Below are 18714 nucleotides of genomic sequence, written 5' to 3'. Positions count from 1 at the left end.
GTTCCCTCAACTGACTCTCGCGTACGCTGGTCCATCGTCTCGTCTGGAGTCGATTTGCAAGGAGACGCCTCGTCTCGTTTCGTCCCTGTTTGTCAGTTCGAAAGTGGACACAAAGTCTCTTGTGAAAAACTTCGTCTCTCCCGGAGAGAGGGAGTCGTCACTGCGTCCTCTCCCCTCCGCGGGGACGTTTCTCGTCGTCGAGTCTTTCGCGGCCGCTCCACTCCGGTGTCGCGATCCGCTCGGCACCAGCATCTACCGCAGTCTTTCTCGGCCCTCTTGTCAAGCCGGTTCTGTGGTCGGCGCGTGCTGACTTGACGCGTCTGCCTTTCTAGCCTCCCCGCGGCCTCGTTCGTCAATCAGGCGTCCGTCCTGTGTGTGGGGTTGCCGCGCCGTCCCTGTCCGCCCTTTGATGTACAGAGGCTGAACGCTTTTTCCGCGAGACAGGCGGCAGACGGTCGCGTCTCGCTCTTTTTCCCCATCCGAAAGAGGGCGTCCAAGTCCGTGTTTCCGGGAAAAGGGCAACGCCCACAAGTGCATAGTGTGTACAGACCTGGCGCAGACCTAGGTGAAACGGGTCCCCGTCGGGATCGAAAAAAACGCAAACGCCTGTCCTCCCAAGCAACGTCCAGAGCCCCTGCGGGGGGGGGACGGACTCTGCGGGTCCGTGCAGAGACACGTGAGACGGCGCGAAGGTGCGGGGACGCTCTGCGCCTTGCGCCGTTGAACGACTCCTCGCCGTTCTCGAGTCTTTCTCGCGGATCTGCTGAGGTGGAAGAGCGGCTGTCGATCCGAGTCGCGAACTCGGGCTTCTTGCGGACGTCTCTCGTCAATTCGGCGCGTCCCCGTCAGCTGGCGTCACACAGCTAAGCCGCAGCGCTTCCGACGCATTGTCTTTTTGCCGCCCCGTGTCGTAAGGCTTCTCTTGACGGTTGGAGAGACGGTCACACGTCCGCGGGCTTCTTCGCATATTTTTCATCGTGAAGCTGGGTCGGACCGACCAGAACGTCTCTCCTGCAGGAGCTGGTCGGGCGCTGCCAACGCAGCAGTCCTACGACGTCGGGTGTTCCTTTCCCCCCGTTGAAGGGGCCAGAGCGCCCACCCAGTTCGTGCGAAGCGTCCTTCTCGCCGCGCTCGCCCGTCGACTGATCTCGGCCTAGCCAGCGAAGGGTGGTTCTGACCCTCGGACGCGTTACAAGTTCGCTTGTCTCTCTCGGACCTGATACGTTCTGATCGTTTCTCACCGACGCGCGCGAAACAGTCGCTTCGTCTTCCCAACTGTCTCGAAAGCGGCTGCGGAGGAAGACACGTATCCTTTGGCACAGGGCGCGCCCGCGTCGATGCTTCGCGAGGCCGAGTCTCTCCTGTGAGAGAGTCGTTTTTTCCGGAGGACCGTGGGTCGGTCCGGTGTGTGTTGGTTGATCCCTGTTTTGTGCTTGAATTTTCTTCTCTCGCCCCTCGGGCTCTTCCTCTCTCTGGGCTCCGAGAAGCTCGAATCTGTCTTCGACATGGAGCAAGCGACCGGGGTCAGTCCCTCTGCGGAGAGAAAAGACCGCGTGGGTTTGGAGCCCGGAGACGCACTTGTGACTTTGCCCGGATTCTCCGACCCCCAGCAACGTGAAGAGACAGATGCCGGCGCTAGAGCAGGCCCGCTGTCGCCTTTGAAAGGCCGACCCGAGGAGCGGCCCCCAGGGCCTCTGAAGGGCCACAGAGACAGCACGGCGTCCGCGAGCACGCAGGCCTCTCACGAGGGCAGACGGAGTTCTGGGCGCCTCGACGCGGTCCTGCACGCGCGTTCTTCGCTCTCCTCCTTCGCCTCCTTCGACAGTCAACGCTCCCAGTTCACGGCTGACGACCCTGAGGCCTCCCTGCTGGCCCAGATCGAGGAGGGCCAAGAAGAAGCCGAAGGCGGGCGCCAGGCCAGTTGCCGGGGTCAATGCCCGACTGAGGCGACCCAGGAAGATTCTAAGGGCGCCGAACATCAGCATTTGGAGTGCAGTCTCGCCGTGTCGAGGGAACAGGAAAGCGCATCTTCTTCCAGTCTGCCTGTCCAAGAGACGGACTTTGACCGCGAATCTCAGAAAGAACTTGCGGCTCGGCAGGAACGCGAAGTTGGGTCTGCGGGCATCGACCCTTCGCAAATCTGCCCAGAAGCTGAGACGCAGCCCCAGGACCAGAGAAGCGCGGAGGGAGACTGGGAGGAGCCGCCGCCTCCGTCGGTCTCCTGTTCCCTTGCGAGAGACCAGGCAGGGCCTCGCTCGGAGACGCCCTTCTGCGGCCTCGGCTCTCGAGAGGCTCACGCTGCACCTGCTTACTCGTGTTCTTTTCCGGTGCCATCCGCGCTGTATCCTCCCGTTGGGATGAATGTAGGAGTCCCCGCCGAGGTCGAGCGGGCCTTCTCGGTGAACTGGATGCAGACCGAGAAAGGGACGGGTCTCCAGGGTGGCGATGCAGGCCTGTCGTTCTCGCCTGGTGCAGCGGGGCCTGGCGCCTCTCAGCCGCGAGTTCTCGGTCCGACGTTTGCGGCATTCGCGCCCCCGCCGGGCATGTCCCGAGAGGACAGCCCCGACGAAAGAGACACCACGGCGAAGCCAGAGACGAGCGCGGAGAGAGTTTCCGACGGCATACAGGAAGAGGCTCGAAACGAAGCTGCGCTTCTGCCGGACGACGGAGCGCAATCGCGTGAAGCAGAGAAAAGGGAGGCAGACGGCCTTGCGTTTGACCATGTCCCAGAGAAGAGAGACCGAGGGACCCTGTCTCCCCGCGCGAGGGCGACGCACACCCTCGAGCCCCGCGTGCAGTCTCAGGCTGCGTCTCCTGTTCAGACGCCCGATGCACCTGAAGTGCCGGCCTTCGACGGCAGACAGAGTCAGCGAGAGAGTTCAGACGCGAGGCGGTGCAAGGCCCTGTCATTCTTGCCTCAAGGTCTAGGTTTGGGCGAAATAGAGAACTCGGTACTCCTTGACGTCCTCGTTGCGCTGGGCATGGAACGAGAAGAGAGAGGCGCGGAGCGCGAGGGCGGCCCGTGGAAGGAAAAGCTGCGTTTGGGGGAGTGGAAAGACGTGAGTGACCCGGAGAAGAGTTCGCGCCGCAGTCGCGAAGCCGCGCTCGAAGGTGTCTGCTACGAAGGACCCGACACAGACGCGTCTGGACATGCGTCGTCGCTTCATGGCGCCATGTCTTCGTCGACGCACTCGCCGTCGCCGATCTCCTCTTCGCCACTGGTGTCCTCTCACCCATGTCCCCCGCCCTCTGTCTCCTTTTCGCCTCGTCAAATGTTCTTCTCTCCACCCTCGTCTCCAGGCCTGCCGTTTCCGGCGCCTCAGCAGCCGCCGGGCGTCGGAGCCGACCGCGAAAGACGCGACGCAGCTTCCGGTCGCGGCGCATCTCCGTCTTCTCTCAGGTCGTTTTTCCAGTACTCCTCGCCTTCTTCTCCTTCGTCGATTGCTCCCTCTTCGCCCCAGTCAGCTCTGCAGTTGTCCCCGTTCGCCTGCTGGCGCCCGATGGCTCTCCCGTCGCTCCCCGAGACCCGGAGAGATGGCGGAGCTCCCCCGTCTTCTCCGTTCTTCATCAGCGAAGAGGAGCTGTCTCTCCTCGAGCACTTGGTAGCCACAGAGCGACAGAAACGCGAGAACATGCACGCTCAGGCCCCGCCCCGGTTTGAAGCTTCCCTTCTGGAGCGTCTGTTGCTCCTGCGGGACGCGGCGTTTGCCCGCCAGGGCCTCCAGGCCCACGCAGGGGACTGCGGGGTGTCTCCTGTCTCCTCAGACGCGCCCGCGTGTGTCTCTGAACACATCCAAGTCAGGGCGACAGGGTCCGAGGGCGCCCGCGGGCCGTTCCCGGATGTCTCGCTTCTCCTCGCGGGGGAGTACGAGAAAAAGCGGCTTCTCCAGTCCGTGAGACCTCACTTTCTTGCACCTGCCTCCCCGGCGTTTCCCCCGACGTCGGCGGTCTCCAGCCCCCAGAGGAACTTCCCAGACCTCGCAGGCCCTCTGTCTGCTTCACCCTTCTACACCTGCCAGACCTCCCGCGGATCCCCGCCGCAAGGCAACGGCGCCGGCGGGGGCGAGGACAGAGCGAACGGACGCGGAACGGGAGCTGCCAAGGAGATCGGCCCGGGCCTCCAAGTTCGCCCTGGGCCAGCAGGTGGGTTCTTTGTGGGGTGCCCCGGTCAGCCGCGGACCTCGCCCCTCGACTTTGCGTCTCCTGAGGCGCCTCAGCGTCGCCCCGGATGTCGCACCACGCGGTCGCCTGTCTCCGCAGGTAAGAAGGGTACGAGGAGGAGAGGCAAAGGTTGGTGGAGTCATTCGGATCGAGGGAGAGTGGATGTGTAAGGTGCTGTGAAGTCCCGAAGGAAAACCATTGCGCCAGCGATAAAGAGGAAGATGTTGCCTCTTTCATGTGTGCAGCAGACGTCATCGACCAAAATGGAGTTCCTCGCCGCGTGTCAGGCGAGTTTCTTCTCGTCGAGGTTTCTCGGGGAGTTCTGGATTCTTTTGCATTTCGAGTGCGTCTGTTTGTTTCGTGCAGTCGCCGCTTCCTCTCCGTCTGGACCTGGCGCCGGGGGCGCGGCGGAAGCGCCTGGCGAGTCCAGAAGAGGTCGGAAAAAGAGAGAGAATCGGCGAAGAGGTGCAGGGCCTCCGTCGGGAGTCGCGGGACTGGTAGGCGACATGGAAGAGGGAGAAACGCAGAGGGGAAGGATTCTGATTTGTGGAGGTCGCAGGTTGTTTTTGCTGTGGTATCGCCGACGTCTCTTCAGAAGAGAGGTCTGCATCACGAGGACGAAAGAGGGAGTCCGAAAGTTTACGTTCTCAGCTTTGTCGCGTCTCAGACCGTTGCACATCCGTGGACGCTGTTCAGTAAGGAAATCAGAGAAGACGCAGTTGTGGTCTGCATCTTTTTCGACTGGACAGTCTCCCACTGATCTTGTGTGAGAGAGGCGTCCCCGTCTGCGAAGCGAAGTTGAGTTCTGTGGCGTGCGAATCCACCCACTGACACGCCGCTTGTGAACAGAAGCCTTCACTCAAGTGTAGGGAACATTCGCCAGCCGCCTCCAAAAAAAGTTCAAACCATTCGAAAACTTCACTGGGGTGAGGGGGGCAGGCGTGAGGACCTCTCCTCCGCCCGCGGATGCACATTCGTCAAAGACCTACTGTTTCCAAGCCCAGTTCAAGCGAGGCGGTGGAGAGTGTGTGCTTTTCCCTGCTTTTCTTCAGGACGCCGCAACGGCGCCGCTTCCGCTTTCGTGCAGTGCGGCTCTGAGGCACTTCCGACTCGGCACAATCTCTCCCTTCACGTTGCGCGACGTTGGCCCAAACGCCGTAGGTCTTCTTGCTGAAGGCTGGAGGGTCTGTGTGTTCCGCGCGCTGTCTCACCCCACTGGTGATCCGCAGGGTCCGGTGCCTGCTGTCTCCGATTGCATGCGCTCGTGCTGGCAGAATCTAGAGTTTGTGAAGAGGTTTCCTCCTTCCTCTTCGCTTTTTTCTGCGGGATTGCTCGGGTGCGAGAGGTCGTGTCACTCGTCGACAGTTGTATGCAGACCAGCGCAGGCTTGAGAGACAGACATCATCGTAAAGATGCATGCATGTGCGCGTCTACTTTTGTAAGACCGCCTGCGTCTCGTGGAAAAGCGTTTGTACCCTCTGGCGTACCGACCGTTGAGCACAGGCACTGCGGTGCTGTGCATCAGGTCGGAGTCTCTGTGTCTTTTGTGACTGCTGACGAGATCGGGAAGTGCCGGGCTTCGGTTTCCTACGGCGAAACGAAGCAGGAAGAAGGAGCCCTTGTTGCATGCATGTGATGGGTGAGGGAGAAGCGAGCAGGTCGTTTGTGGTCGAGGGACGGTGTGTTTTTTGTGTGTTTGAGCGTCTGTTTTCAGCTGGAGTTCGCGAAAGATCCCTTTGCGGCGGTCTTTCTTCAAGAGCAGTTGGAGACTTGCCCTCTTGCAGACCGTGTTCCGATCCTTTTCCAGTTGCTCCCGCATGCGCTGGACCTCGCGGTCGACCAACATGGAAACTACGTGCTCCAGAAGTTCTTCGAAACAGGTGAGACTGTAAACATGTCGGGGGCTCATATAACTCTCCCGCGAACATCCGTGGAAAGGCCTCTTCCCGGTCTGTTTCTAGGAAGCGGAAAGTACACAGGCTGCCTGGAAATCCAGCGGCTGCACGACACTCGAGGGATTTCCATCGCGGGGGCTGCGTCGGGAGCTTACGAGGAAACGGAACTGGAGCTTTCGTTGTCCGGAAAAGAGAACGGTGTTTGCTCTCCCTCTTCTACTGCGAGTCGCGGAGTCTGCACTCTGGAAAAAAAGTCAGGTCTCTTCGGGACTCTTCTTTCTGCTGGAGAAACTCGAGACCCGGTGGGTGTTGTCGGCGCGAAATCGAGAGGTAGACGCGCCTCGCCCATAGTGGGTCTGTTTCTCTTTGTCTTCTTTGTAGGCTGTGACAAGGAAAAGGAGTGGCTGGCTGCACAGCTCACCGACCATGTCTTCCGGCTGTCTCTGGAGGTTTATGGTTGTCGAGTGATTCAGCGCGCTGTCGAGTCTCTCCCCGTGCCTGCTCAACTGCGTCTTGTCAGGGAACTGAAGGACCATGTGATTACTTGCGTCGAAGATCAACACGGTAAGAACGGGGCTGTTTCGTTCTCCAGGAAGGGGACAGAACTCGATTTCCTTGTGTCCTGTCTAGCGTTTCAAGGGATTCGAGTCGCCGCCTTCAGTACAGGCGGTCTCTTTGACTTTCCCTAGAAAGCAGAGTGAAGCATTGTCTCTCATCTCTACGTCGCAGCGGACCTTTGCGTGAGGACGGCTTCCTGCGTCACACGAAACGTCAGGATTCTCCAAGTGAACCGAGATCTTTCTGGGTGCTCCAGGGGAGCCGTTTCCTTCCTCCGTTCGCCACGAAGAGGACGTCGGCGCGCTAGTCGGGGAAAACGAGCTTTTCTGTCTGGTCTGTCTTCTCCAGGGAACCATGTGATTCAGAAATGTGCAGAGCGCCTGCCTTCGCCGTCCGTCCAGTTCATCATCGATGCATTCAAAGGACAAGAAGCGCGCATGAGTGTGCACTCCTACGGCTGTCGCGTGATTCAGCGGCTCCTCGAGGCTTGCCCCATGTCTCAGGTGGTGGGTGGAGAGATTTCTTTTTTCAAGCTCAGTGTTTTTATCGGGGTGGTTTCGCTCGTTAGCTTGTCTCCTGTCTCAGGTGTCGATTCTTTTCCTGACTCGCTTCTTCAGACTGCCGCGTCAAGTGGTATCGAGCGTGCAGTTGATTTCAGCTCGCTTGCTTCTCACCTAAAGCAGTTTTCTCGTGGTTTCCTGTCGGCGTTCGGCTTCTGGAGACTTCTCGAAGAGGACGAAGTTTCCCGCAGACACGAAGGGAAATCGGCTTGTGCCACACACAGATGTGAAGTTTTTTTCTCATGTCGACGCACAGAGGCGAGAGAGCTCGGTCGCCGTGTGTCTCAGTACATCGATCTAGATAGACGCGACTGTGCAGACAACAGAGAGGTAGACAGAGGACTGGTGTGCGTGTGTGGGGAGGCGAGGCGCTTTGTTTTAAGGATTTTCTGTACGAGGCTGTACGGGCACAGGCAACGGCTGGATGGTTCGAGAGAGGCCTCCACCGCTTTAAGTCCAACGCGAAGTTGTGTTTTCTCTCTTCTTCGCAGGCGGCGTTGATCGACGTTGTTATGGCGGAGCTGTGCATGCTGATCCGTGACCAGTTTGGCAATTACGTGGTACAGCATGTCCTCGAGTTCGGTCGAGACGCCGATAAAATGTGAGGCTCGCCGCAAATGTGCAGCGCTCGTCAGTTGCGTTGTTTCAGAAGCCATGGGAGCTTTTTTCACCAGCGCTGGCCTGCTGTGTCTCCTTTTCCACCAGCCCCGGAGACGTGGAATTCTTCTGGTGTTTCCCGTGTAGAAACATCGAGAAAGGAGATAGGCATGGCCGCTCGAGTCCGGACTGTCGCGCTGCTTATCGAAATGCTCTATCTACCTGGGCAGGCGCGAGTATGGGTCTTACCAGCAGCCGTTTTTTCTCGTAACTTGAGCTCGTTGAAGGTTTGCGTTCTTCACTGGTGGAGACACTCCTGACCTTTCGTCGTTTCCGAATTCTGTCGTTTTTCCTGTAGGAAAATCATCGACTTCATGTGCGAGGACATCATCGCTCTGTCGACGGAGAAATATGCGTGGTGAGTGTTCTGGAGCCCAACAAACGAAGTGGCGAACCTCCATGGAACGTTTTCTCCTCTTCTGCTTCGCTTCGAATGAGACGTCGGCAGTGGAAACTCCGCGTCTCGTTCGTCTCTCCTCCCTCGTATCCGTCGCGCTCGCTTCTTTCCCACCGTCTCCCCTCAGGCGAACAGGCGCTTTCGCATTTCTTTCGTCCGTCTCTCCCTCATCCTTCTGTTCGCCTTCCCTCTCTGTCTTCCTGCGCACTCTCTCTCGTTTGCTCCCTTCGGGGGGTCTTTTGGGGGTATTTTCTTGGGTTGTTTTTGCTTTCCGGTTGAGGTGTTGACTGCGTCGTCTCGTCGACTTGGGTGGGAGTCTGTCGCGGCGAGCCTCATTGGGGACCGAGTCTCAGACATTGTCTGTGTCGAGCCTGAAATTCGATTTTTCCTTCTGCAGCAACGTTGTCGAACGCGCTCTCACGCTGAACGCGATGGGGCGGGCGCGCCGGCGCATCATCACCGCTGCTCTCGGCCCAGAGATGATGTAAGAGAGAGCACGAGAGTGTGCCGGAAAGACGGAACTAACTTGCTCTTTCCTGTTTCAGCAGGTGAAGACCTCGGTGGAGCGAAACAGCGGTGCTCAAGGGGTGTGCAACGATGTAAACGCGTTGTTGGTCGAGAACGGCCTTCGCGGTGTCGAGCCTGTGGTGGAGCTCAGAATAAGGTCCTTTTGGTTGACTTGCGTTGGAGGTTGTTGTCGGAGTCGCCGCTTCGGTGCCTGCTTGCAACAAAGAGATATTTGTCTCGGATGCTTGTTTGTTGAGGACGGCTCGTTGTCTGGCGAGGTCTTGGGGGTCGTTGCTCGGTGGAGGCGAGGTGGGTGGATGCGGAGGAGTTCCCATTGTGTGCATCTGCATGCAGGGGCCAGCCCCTGAAGATGGTGATGCTGGACCGCTACGGAAACTACGTCGTGCAGCGCATGATGGAGGTCGCGCCCGACGATTTGCGCCCTCCGCTTCTTCGCCTTCTCCGCGAGCACGTCGACATCTTAAAGAAATTCACTTACGGTACGCGTCAGGTGAAGAGGGGGGAGCCGCCTGAGCAAGGCTGGCCAGACGGAGTTTTGTGTGTATCTCGAAACGCATTTCAGCGAATCACTTTCCGGGTCGGGGCGAGAGAGAAGCGAACAGACCGAGGTGTTGTTCACAGCGGTGTTGTGGAGCGAAGGAAGGTTTTCCCCCTCTTTAAAATTGCGTTTGTCCTTTGCAGGCAAGCACATTGTGACGGCTCTGGAGCGTCTGGAAAACAGCGGGGCGAATGCGTCAGGTTCTTCCTCGCCGCCGCCGGGGTATTCCACAAGCAGCCCAAAGGATAGGAAGACCCGGGAGGCTTTGTCTCGAACCGTCTCCGCGCCGCTCGCGGTGGGTCCCCCGGGGCAACCGCCCGTCCTCGCTTCCTCCATTCCGCGGCCTCGATCTGCTCATCCCCCTCCGCCCCGCACCGAGCCGCGCGGGGCCTCTGCTCCGGGGCCTGCTGGCTCGGGGGCTCCGGTCTTCACCCTTCTGGCCGACTCCTCCTTCTGCGTGTCTCCGTCGTCGCTTGCTCAGCCGCCACCTGCGCTGCCGCCTCTCGCCGCGTTCACGCCCCGAGTTCCTGCCGGGTCGGCGACCCCACAAGGCGAGGGCGGGAAGGGCCCTCGGGGCGCCCCGCGCGAGGGCCCTCGTGTCTCCTTTTCGGGGGGGCGCGAGCCCGCAGAGCGGGTCGGCTCTGGCCAAGCGAAACCTTCGCGAAGCGAGAAGGCGCGCGCGCGGGGCGAGAAGGCCCGGGCGTCGCGGGAGAAGGCTGAGGAGGCTGGGAAGGCGGGAGCGAGTCGCGCCGAGGAACGGCGACTCAAGGCTGGACTTGCGCGAGCGGGCGACGGCGGAGACAGTGGGAAAGGGAGGAAGAAGGAGCGCGAGGAGGCCTTCGGAGCCTCGCTGGACCAATCCGAGAAAAGGACCCTGGGAGGCGGCGAGAAGGGTGTGCGCCGACGGGATGGAGCCGCGGGCGAGAAGAGCCGAAGAAGTCCAGGCTTCTCCGCGAGCGACGAGTCGCCTCACCACGCCCCAGTGGACGAAGGGAAGGGGCGCGACGCGAGAACAACGGACCCGCGCGACGAACAATCTTCGGATCTGCAGCAGTGGGTGTCTGTGGGCCGGGCGTTTTCGAAGCAAGCGTCGGCGCTCGCGGCTCTCCAGAGATACTTCTTAACTTCGCTGTCTCCACCTCCCGTCGTCCGGAGTCCGCCCCGAGCGCCGTCGGCGCATTCGCAGATCTCGCACGCTTCGACTGGTTCGTCCGGGCCGTCGTCCCTCCCCACAGTACGCGCCGAGGTTCAGCGAGCGTCCACGTTTGGGTCGTTAGGCGGGAGCACGCTGTGGGAGAGCTCCTCGTCGGAGCCGCCTTCTCCGCTGCCTTCCTTTTCTCTGTTCTCCACCAACTCTTCAGGTGCGCAGCTCCCGCCCGCGGGCCATTCCGTTTCCGGCGGGAGGCCCGGGCCGCCGCAGCGCCCCTCCCCGGGAGTTTCCTTTTCGCCAGAGAGCCCCAGTGTGCTGTCTGAGGTGATGGATCTGGGCGGCGGGTCCCTTGGGTCCGCGCCGTTAGCCTGGCCCCGTCGCGAACGTGCGAAGAGTGACTGTGTCCCCAGTAGCTTCCCCTCTTTCGGCCGAGGAGGGCCTCTGCCGCCTCTCGCGTCTCTCCCGCGAGACCCCCGGGTCCCTGCCGCTGTACATTTGGGAGAACAAGAGCGAGAACAAGCGCGCGCAGGAGCGTCCGAGGAGAGCAGGAGACCGACGCTTGCGGTGCCACTCTCGGGGGACGCAAACGTCCACGCGTCCGGACAGGTCCAGGACCGCCTTCTGTCTTCGCTGCACGGGAGACAGAGTTCCGCACAGCAGGGGTCGAGCGAGTTGCGCCCGGGGGGAGAGAACAAGGGTGGGCAGGACCTCCCCGGGGGGCGGGCGCCGAGCAGATTCGACGAAGAGGCGAGAAACGCAGGAAACGTTCTCTCTCTCACCCCCGAGATGATGAATGAAGTGCTAAAGGCCTTCCAACAGTGTCGGCCGACGTAGGAAGTCTGCGGGGCTGCTCGTGAAAGGCGCTACGGATTACAGCTTTCGAACATGAGTACCGGTAGGAGCGTGGAGTCCGGAGAACTGGGACGCTTGTCTCCCCGGCAAAACGACGCATATCGCCGGAGAAAAGGAAGCGAGCAAGCGTTCACCAGTTTCTGTGGAGAGAGACAGAGAGGGGATCCAGCTCGGACCCGGAGTCGCCCTTTTTTTCGCAGAGTCTACACGAGAGCGAGGAAACGTAAATGTTGTTTCGCAGTTCGGAAGCACTCGCTAGGTGGTGACGCTTCTCCTTGTCTTAGAGCCTCTGCGTTCTTCTCCAGTGGTGTCTCCTTAGAGGTGCAGTTTTGCGTCAGATTGCAGATTTTAAGTGGAGGAACGGTATGTCGCTGTCGATTCGAAGGTGGATGCGTTCGGACTCTCCGTGGGCGTCCACGAAGGCTTTTGCTGAAAAAGTTTCAACTTATCTGAAAGGACGCGCTGTCGGGTGCCGTGTCTCTAGAAGTTCTGTCATGTCCGTTTTCCTCCAGGCGAAGCTTGCGCCGCGTTCCCTTTTTCCCAACGTGTTTCCTGTAGGTCAGGGATTTCTCCTTCTCGTGAAACCGTGAAACGTGGATCTCGAAGGCTTTTCTCTCGTTCGCGTTACGTATAATAACGGAGGACGCAGAACATATGGAGGCTGTCTTCTTCGCAGAAGGGGGATCTGCGTGCTTGCGTGGCTTCAGTTCGGAGAACCCTGTGAGAGACAGGTTTTTGGTGGGTCTCTTTCCATCTGTTTAGGTTTTAGGATTCGCTGGGAAACTGGCAGCCCTCGGAAGCGTCTTGTGCACTTCCGCACAGTATGCCGCCAGCGGAAATGTGTATTTGCTCGCGCGCGCCAGGAGTCGAGCAGGGAACCCTCTCTCGAGAGAGTGAATGGGTCATATATATACATATATATATATATATATACATATACATACATATATACATATATATATATATATGTGTGAATGTCAACATTTGGATGTCTATATCCATCGCGCTGAGAGTACTTTAGACCGAGGCGCTTTCTCGTACCAGCGTGTGTCGGAGAGAACCTCGAATTTCTCGGGTGTCTCGACTTGTGTGGAGATGCACCTTTCGCCTGGGAGCAGCGGGCATCTGCAGGAGGCGTCCATGTGGGACGTATGGTACGCATCATCAGTGAAACAATCAGTCAGATGTGCCGAGGAGAAAGAGAGGTCCATCCACGAAAAACAGTCGCGTGACTTTTCTTCTGTCAAGTGCTCCAGGTACAGCGTAGCATCTCTGTTTCTCATGCACAGCGCAACAGGCGAGAAAACCGTGCTCGCAGACGCACTGCCCGTTCGATCAGGGCTTCGCGAATTTTCCTGTATCTGCGCTGCAGTCACGTTTTCACGAGTCCAGCTCCCCCCGCCTCGCGCGCAAGTGTGTAGAGTAGTCGCGGGAGGGGGGAGGAGCGCGAAAGGGCATCGCTGTCGCAGGGGGGGGGGCTCATCGTGAATGTTTACAGAAACGGAGAAGACAAACACATAAAGTTTACAAGGGAAACGTATCTCCCGCAGCGGGGAACGAGGACGGAACGTCTCGAGAAGAGCCGCTTCGCGGGTCTTCTTCGTTGCACTCTCGGGAAAATTTTGTGTTGGGTCTTCCAGGTTGCGGAAACTGTGTTCCTACTCGATCCTCGGCACTCTTTTCATGGGGAAAGCACGGACAGCGTCCGCGAAGGCCTGCAGCGCGGTCTCCGCAACGAGTGCCTCTAAAATGAGGCACCTGTGTGGTGCTTTCTGTTACTCTTTTGTGGGATGCGTCTGTGTGTGCACTACGCCGCGCCCGGAGGAAGTCGTTTCTGGCCCCCCAGTCCGGGCGACTCCTGTCCTGGCGTTCGTATTATTCTTCAGTTGTCTTTGTCCGTTGTCGTGGAAGAGACTATGCAACGCAGAACAAAGGCGCGTTCTCCGTTCGTCGGAGAGATTCTGCCGGGAAGTTACAACGCCTGCCGGCTCACGAGATTCGTACATCAAGTGGAGACAAATTCGGGAGGTACAACCAAGAAGCTGTCACGGAAATACCACCGCGTAAAAAGTGTGTGTTTGTCGAATATTTCTCCAATATTTACAAGAACCAGAGCCCTACTTGATCTTTTTAAATACTAACCCAAAACACGGAACAACACACCGTGGCTTCCGGGGCTGTGCGAACGCAGCCGAGAAATGACTCGCACACGAATGCAGCTCACGCTGCTGCTCCAAGTTTCCCCGTTCCACGAGGAACGTCTCTCGCTCCCCGAAACAGAAAGTGATGATAAAAAGAGTTGAAAGAATGGCTCTAGCCACAGCCCTTGTTGAGCTGCCTTCGGTGGTCAATCTATGATCTTAGCCAGTCTCAGAATACGAGGAGCGAGATGGCCCGACGCTTAGACCCTGAGCACCTCTACATCCCTTGAATCGTCCCTGGATTGCAAAGCAGTTGTCCACAGAAAAGATCTGCTGTTGCAGGAAACTGAAAGTCGACACTTTTCGGCCAGAGTGCTCGACGACTCCGGTCTTTACGAACCGTCTGGGTCGTCAAAAGAAAGGAGAGAAACTGGATTCGTGGTGAAGGCAGCCGTGTGTGAGGGTGCCTCGAGGGAGTATCTCCACGAAAGGGATTCTTATCCTTTAGCTGCGAGGTCTTCTCGCCCCATCAGACCAGCGTCGCCGTCTGTCTGGTCGTACATTGGAGAAACTACTGAGTATAAATAAAAACAGCCACCCTTCGTGTGCGTTACTAACTGCAGTATGTGTGCCCATACTAGAGAACCTGGAATAGAAATACAACCCATAGCTAAGATCATAGCTAGACCATGTATTGTAATTATCACATTATAAGTAGATATTGTCTCTGTACAAATGATCCGCTGCACCTCAGTCACGAAGGTTCCAGACCAACATAAAGGCAGAAAACACTAGCCCTGTGTAGGCGCCGGTCCTCGAAGCCGTGTCAACAGAACAGAACTTGGACTCGGTAACCAAAAACGTGAAAGATCTACACCAGGAGGCCAACTTGTTTCGACGAAGACGCTGTCGCTTCTGTGTTTCCAGTAAGCCGCGAGAAAATGCACGGCGAAGGCACACCTTTTCCTCTTGGTCCGCATCCTCCTGAATGTAACGGTAGAAGCGAAAAGCAAATGACTCTTTAACTCTTAAAATGAACGGCCAAGGATGGTCCGACTGTTCCTGTAATTTCAATAAAACGCATCTTCTCTCCACGAAGCGTGGCGTTGTGTTTCGGAGCTCTAGGAAAAAGTCCTCTTGTTCTCCGTGGTTAAAGCTCGTGGCGCGTGGGTCTGAACGTTGGTGACACCAGCTAGGATTCCCCTCCCCGAGTCCTTGATTGTTCTCGCTTCGATGCCGCCATATTCTCGTCGAGTTCCTGACAGGATTCAGAGCTCGAATCCCTCCGTCCAATTTCCGAAACAGCCATCCACACAGACTCGAGAACTGAGTCTGGCTGGGGCGTTGTACAGACACGCAGGGTCACCTGCGGTCTGGCGCCTGCTGTTCGCAGCGAGTTGTTTCACGACGAGAACGTCTGTGTTGGACCGAAAGGCACGCATTTTAGTGCGAGTCGCTCGGCCATCGGCAAGACGCGACACACGTCTGACAGGAATTCCTCAATTTGGAACCTCTGTTGCTTTTTTTCCGGTAGACCGACCACCCGACGTCAGTCGCGGGATATACGAGAGAGGCTGCGGCTGCGACTGCAGCGCCAGGGTCACCCTTTTTCCGGAGGAACAGAGCTCCTTCTTGCGGAAAACACAGACGATTTCCTCCACTTTCTCCTAAACAAAGAACAGAGAAACTATGAGCCGATTACCACTCCGCATTCCTCGTGCGGGGCACTTGGCTTTTTCTCGTCTCGGCGCACACCGTCCTCGACGACCGCACACAGCGACCGAGACTGCCGACTTACGAAAAGATTCCCCCTTCAGAACGAAGGCCCGCGGCTGCTTCTACTCGCAGACGCTTCGATGCAGAGAAGGCGAGCTTTCCGCTGTTCTTCGGCGATCCTCTTTTCAGGGACATCTAGCCCAGGCTCGTTTTCTGCCGACTTTTTCCCTTGCGTTTTTGTGAAAGAGCAACACAACGAGCACGCGTGGACGAGGTCGCTGCATTCAGCGCAAAAAGGTTCCTTCTGCTTCCTTCTGTTTCCTCCGTCGTTGTCTGTCAACTGGAAAGGTCCTCTCGGGTCAGGCTCCGAGTCTGTTTGTGTGTTTCCCCAAGAAGGACTCTCCCGCGGCTCCTTTTTTTCGCCTGTGTGCTGCCTCGCTGCTCGAGGCAAAGTCCAAGCATCGAGCTGTCGAACTGCTTCTGTGCTTCTCTCTCGCCATCCACTTCATCAGAGCCTGAACGGGCGCCCCTGGATTTCCTCGAGACCGCCACCCACTTGCAAGTTTCGTTGCTTCTCCACGAAACTCGAAGATGAAGAGAAGGCGGCGTTCCTCCGTCTCTTCTTCGAGGTCTCCCTCCGCTGGCTGTTCTTCTCATCTCTCCGGTTCGTCTGTCCCTTGGCTCTCCTCCCGAATGGACTGTCTGCAGCGAGAAACTCCAATCCTTTCTCCCCCACCCGCCCAGAAGCTGAGACGGTGTTCCCCGCTGCGAGCTCCAAATAGCTCTGTGCCTTCTCGAGTTCCTCCGCTGGCTGTCTCTGTCACTCTCTGCCTCGCGCTTCTCTCTCTCCTTCTAACGCAAGAAAAAAGCGGATGCCTATTTGCGGACGCGGAGCGCCTACACGAAACCGCGACGGCGGCAGAGCGTCCTTCTTCCATCTCTGCTTCGCGTTCGCGCCGCGCCGTCGCCACGCTGCCTTCCGGGCAGTCTGTGCATGCGCAGGCAGAGAGCTCCTTGCAAGGCGAGGGGTCTCACCGCGAGATGGTGACGCGCGTCGAGATTCTTCTGCGAGGACAGAAACGCAAATGCAGAGGTAGCGGGATGGAGCCGACCGAGCGCGCCTGCTCTCCCTCCGCTCCTGGCGAGACGGAGAAAGCGAGCGAACGACTTCCCCCACTCGCCTGCCACGTCGAGTGTACGTACACCTTGAAGAACGTCGTCTACGTGGACCCAGACCAGACATGGGAGTTGGGGATCGACGCGAACGAGGATGCTTCTCGGTCCGGGGACTCTCTGTCTCCTTCCGAGCGGCTGTCACCGCGAATCTCGACCCAAGTTCTCGAGGACTTTGTAGACGTCGAACTCCCTGTCTTTTCCCCCGTCCTCTCCCCGTACACTCGGACGAGGCAGAAGACGCTGGCGCCGGTGTTTCTCCGCAGGCGTCCTGAAGAGGACGTTTTGTGTTCTTCTCCCGCGGGCGACTCTTGTCAAGAGGCGCGGAAAGGCGGAGCAGAGACAGCAGAGGCCTCGGAAGAGATCTACGCGGCGTCTCTCGCCTTCAGTCTCCCGTTCCACCTCCGCTACGACGCTGCATGTGCGAGCTGTGCAGGTCACACCCACCACGTTCTGTCGCCTCCTCGCGTTCGCGTCCACTGTCGACAGCCGCCGGGCGAAGAAGAGGAGAGAGCGACGCGGAACGAAGGAGAGGAACGAGAGGAAAAAGCAAAGCATAAAGAGAAGAAAGGACGAGAGGGAGAGGAGAAGACAGAAGAGCAGGAGGGGGCGGATGAGCAGCTGACAAGTGTGGCGTGTGAAGGCGAGCTCTGTGTTGTTTCCTTGGTCTTCGAGGCTACTGTGGCGAGGGAGGTAGGCAAGGCGAGAGCAGAAGAGAGAAGAGAACTTCCATCCTCCACCGCGGAGACGGAGACTTCAGAAAGCGGAACAAACACACAAGAGACAGACGGGCTGTATCTCCAGGTGCCTGTCGGCTTCCTTGCCCACTTCGTTCCGGTCGTCTGTCTGACAGCTCTCGCAGTCGCTGTTTTTTCCGGTGGAACTTTGGCTGCTCTCCTCCTCGCCGAGCGACATGGAGACGCGAAGCCGGAAGTCTCGGAGGTCGACAGCGGCGAGGAAAGTCTGGGCGCAACACGGTCTGAGACGAGAAGGTGGAAGGAGACAAGGACATGCACAGAGAGAGACTGAAGGAACGAGGTGCGCCCTCAGAGGAGGAAAAACAAGCTCTTCGCAAGTGAGGAAGGGCCAACGACGAGAGCAGAGAGAGACCGAGGGGAGCCAAGGCGGAACAGACAGAGGAAAGCCGGTGAACGGACATGCGCAGGAAGCGAGAGGCCTTCTGGAGTGAGCACGAGAGAGAAATCCAGTGGACAGACACGGAGGCAGACACAGTCCACAGGAGGCAAAGACGCGACACTGAAAGTCAAGCTCGAGCCGCAGCACGCGAGTTGTTAACCCACATACGGGGCCTAGGACGTACAAAAAACGCGAATTTCGCCGTGAACAACCTCCCGTTTCTTCAACGCACGAAGGTCCACATGTGATCTACAGAGTCTCACGATGTCAATGGACCGAAGCGGCGATGGGGTGGATGTATATATATATATATATATATATATATATATACATACATATATCTGCATATATCTGCATATATCTACATACATATATATGTATATGTATATATAAGTATATGTATATATATGTATGCATATGTATATGTATTATATGTATCTGTGTGCAAATAGATGGATATGTACGCTACGTAGCCGGCTAAGCCTTCCTGTTCTTTGAAGAGGCAGAGGGGTGAGATAAGAAGCTTGGACGAGAGATGCGTTCGAGATATGAACAGTGGAGAGAGGTCGTCCGTTGTTGATTTGCCTTGCACGCGCGCGCGATTCTCTTGTTGTTTTTTCGGTGTTTTCCTAACGCATGCTCCCGTTGCTTTGTCGCTGGAGTCCCGCGTTGAGTGCCAGAGGATTTTTTTCGCGTTTGTCGCCGTCTCTTTTCAGTCGTGAAAGAAACATAAACCCGGTCACAGCCTCGAGGTTTGCGTTTTCCTGGAACAAAACACGAGAGCTGTTCTCGAAAGAGAAGCATCTCTCTGTGCAATGGCAACTGCGAAGAGACCGATACTTCTACACACTTGGACAACTCTCTTCTTACCAGACAGAACGGGCGCCTGACATGCCTTCCTCGGATGTGCGCTAGCCTGGGATATATATATATATATATATATATATATATATATATATATATATATATTAGGTATTTGTGTATATGTGTATATATTTCTTCACAGGTATTTTTCTGTAGGAGTATTTGTACATCTCTTTGGAAATCGTTTGATTTCAAGGCTGACTGAGAAGCCCACCACATGGGGAACGGTACAGACACGATACTTTGGTATTTTCTGTCTGATGCCATGGTCTCGGAAAGACGCTTGTTGACATCCCAGAAGTCCGAAGGTCACTCGGCTGCCTCTCCCGTGCAGTTGTTTCGTGTCAAAGTGTGGCGTTTCCCTCTGGCAACAAGGAACGGCTGCTT

At 57.5% G+C, this 18714-nt stretch overlaps 3 protein-coding genes across 3 annotated transcripts; all 3 read left to right on the top strand.

Annotated features, from left to right (window-relative positions):
- Window positions 1-1505: 1505 nt before the first annotated feature.
- Window positions 1506-11278, top strand: TGME49_318350 (Pumilio-family RNA binding repeat-containing protein; the record flags this gene model as incomplete). The annotated part of the gene is made up of 11 exons (XM_002369733.1): window positions 1506-4260; window positions 4528-4658; window positions 5214-5318; window positions 5876-6041; window positions 6438-6620; window positions 6963-7120; window positions 7666-7775; window positions 8130-8189; window positions 8626-8712; window positions 9090-9235; window positions 9438-11278. 11 exons carry the CDS (start codon window positions 1506-1508, stop codon window positions 11276-11278), a joined length of 5742 nt encoding a protein of 1913 aa, XP_002369774.1.
- A 915-nt stretch (window positions 11279-12193) lies between these two features.
- TGME49_318360 (hypothetical protein) lies at window positions 12194-13440 on the top strand (the record flags this gene model as incomplete). Its single annotated transcript, XM_002369734.2, has 1 exon — window positions 12194-13440. One exon carries the CDS (start codon window positions 12194-12196, stop codon window positions 12782-12784), a length of 591 nt encoding a protein of 196 aa, XP_002369775.2. The 3' UTR covers window positions 12785-13440.
- Window positions 13441-15334: 1894 nt separating this feature from the next.
- On the top strand, window positions 15335-17726 carry TGME49_318370 (hypothetical protein). Its single transcript, XM_002369735.2, has one exon. It carries the CDS (start codon window positions 15745-15747, stop codon window positions 17353-17355), a length of 1611 nt encoding a protein of 536 aa, XP_002369776.2. The 5' UTR covers window positions 15335-15744; the 3' UTR covers window positions 17356-17726.
- The last annotated feature ends 988 nt before the right edge of the window (window positions 17727-18714 follow it).

Source organism: Toxoplasma gondii, chromosome IV (genome assembly GCF_000006565.2).
Source record: "Toxoplasma gondii ME49 chromosome IV, whole genome shotgun sequence".
In the NCBI taxonomy this organism is placed as follows: domain Eukaryota; phylum Apicomplexa; class Conoidasida; order Eucoccidiorida; family Sarcocystidae; genus Toxoplasma; species Toxoplasma gondii.
Note: the sequence above shows the minus strand (reverse complement) of the source record. Positions and strands in the feature narration are given on the sequence as shown.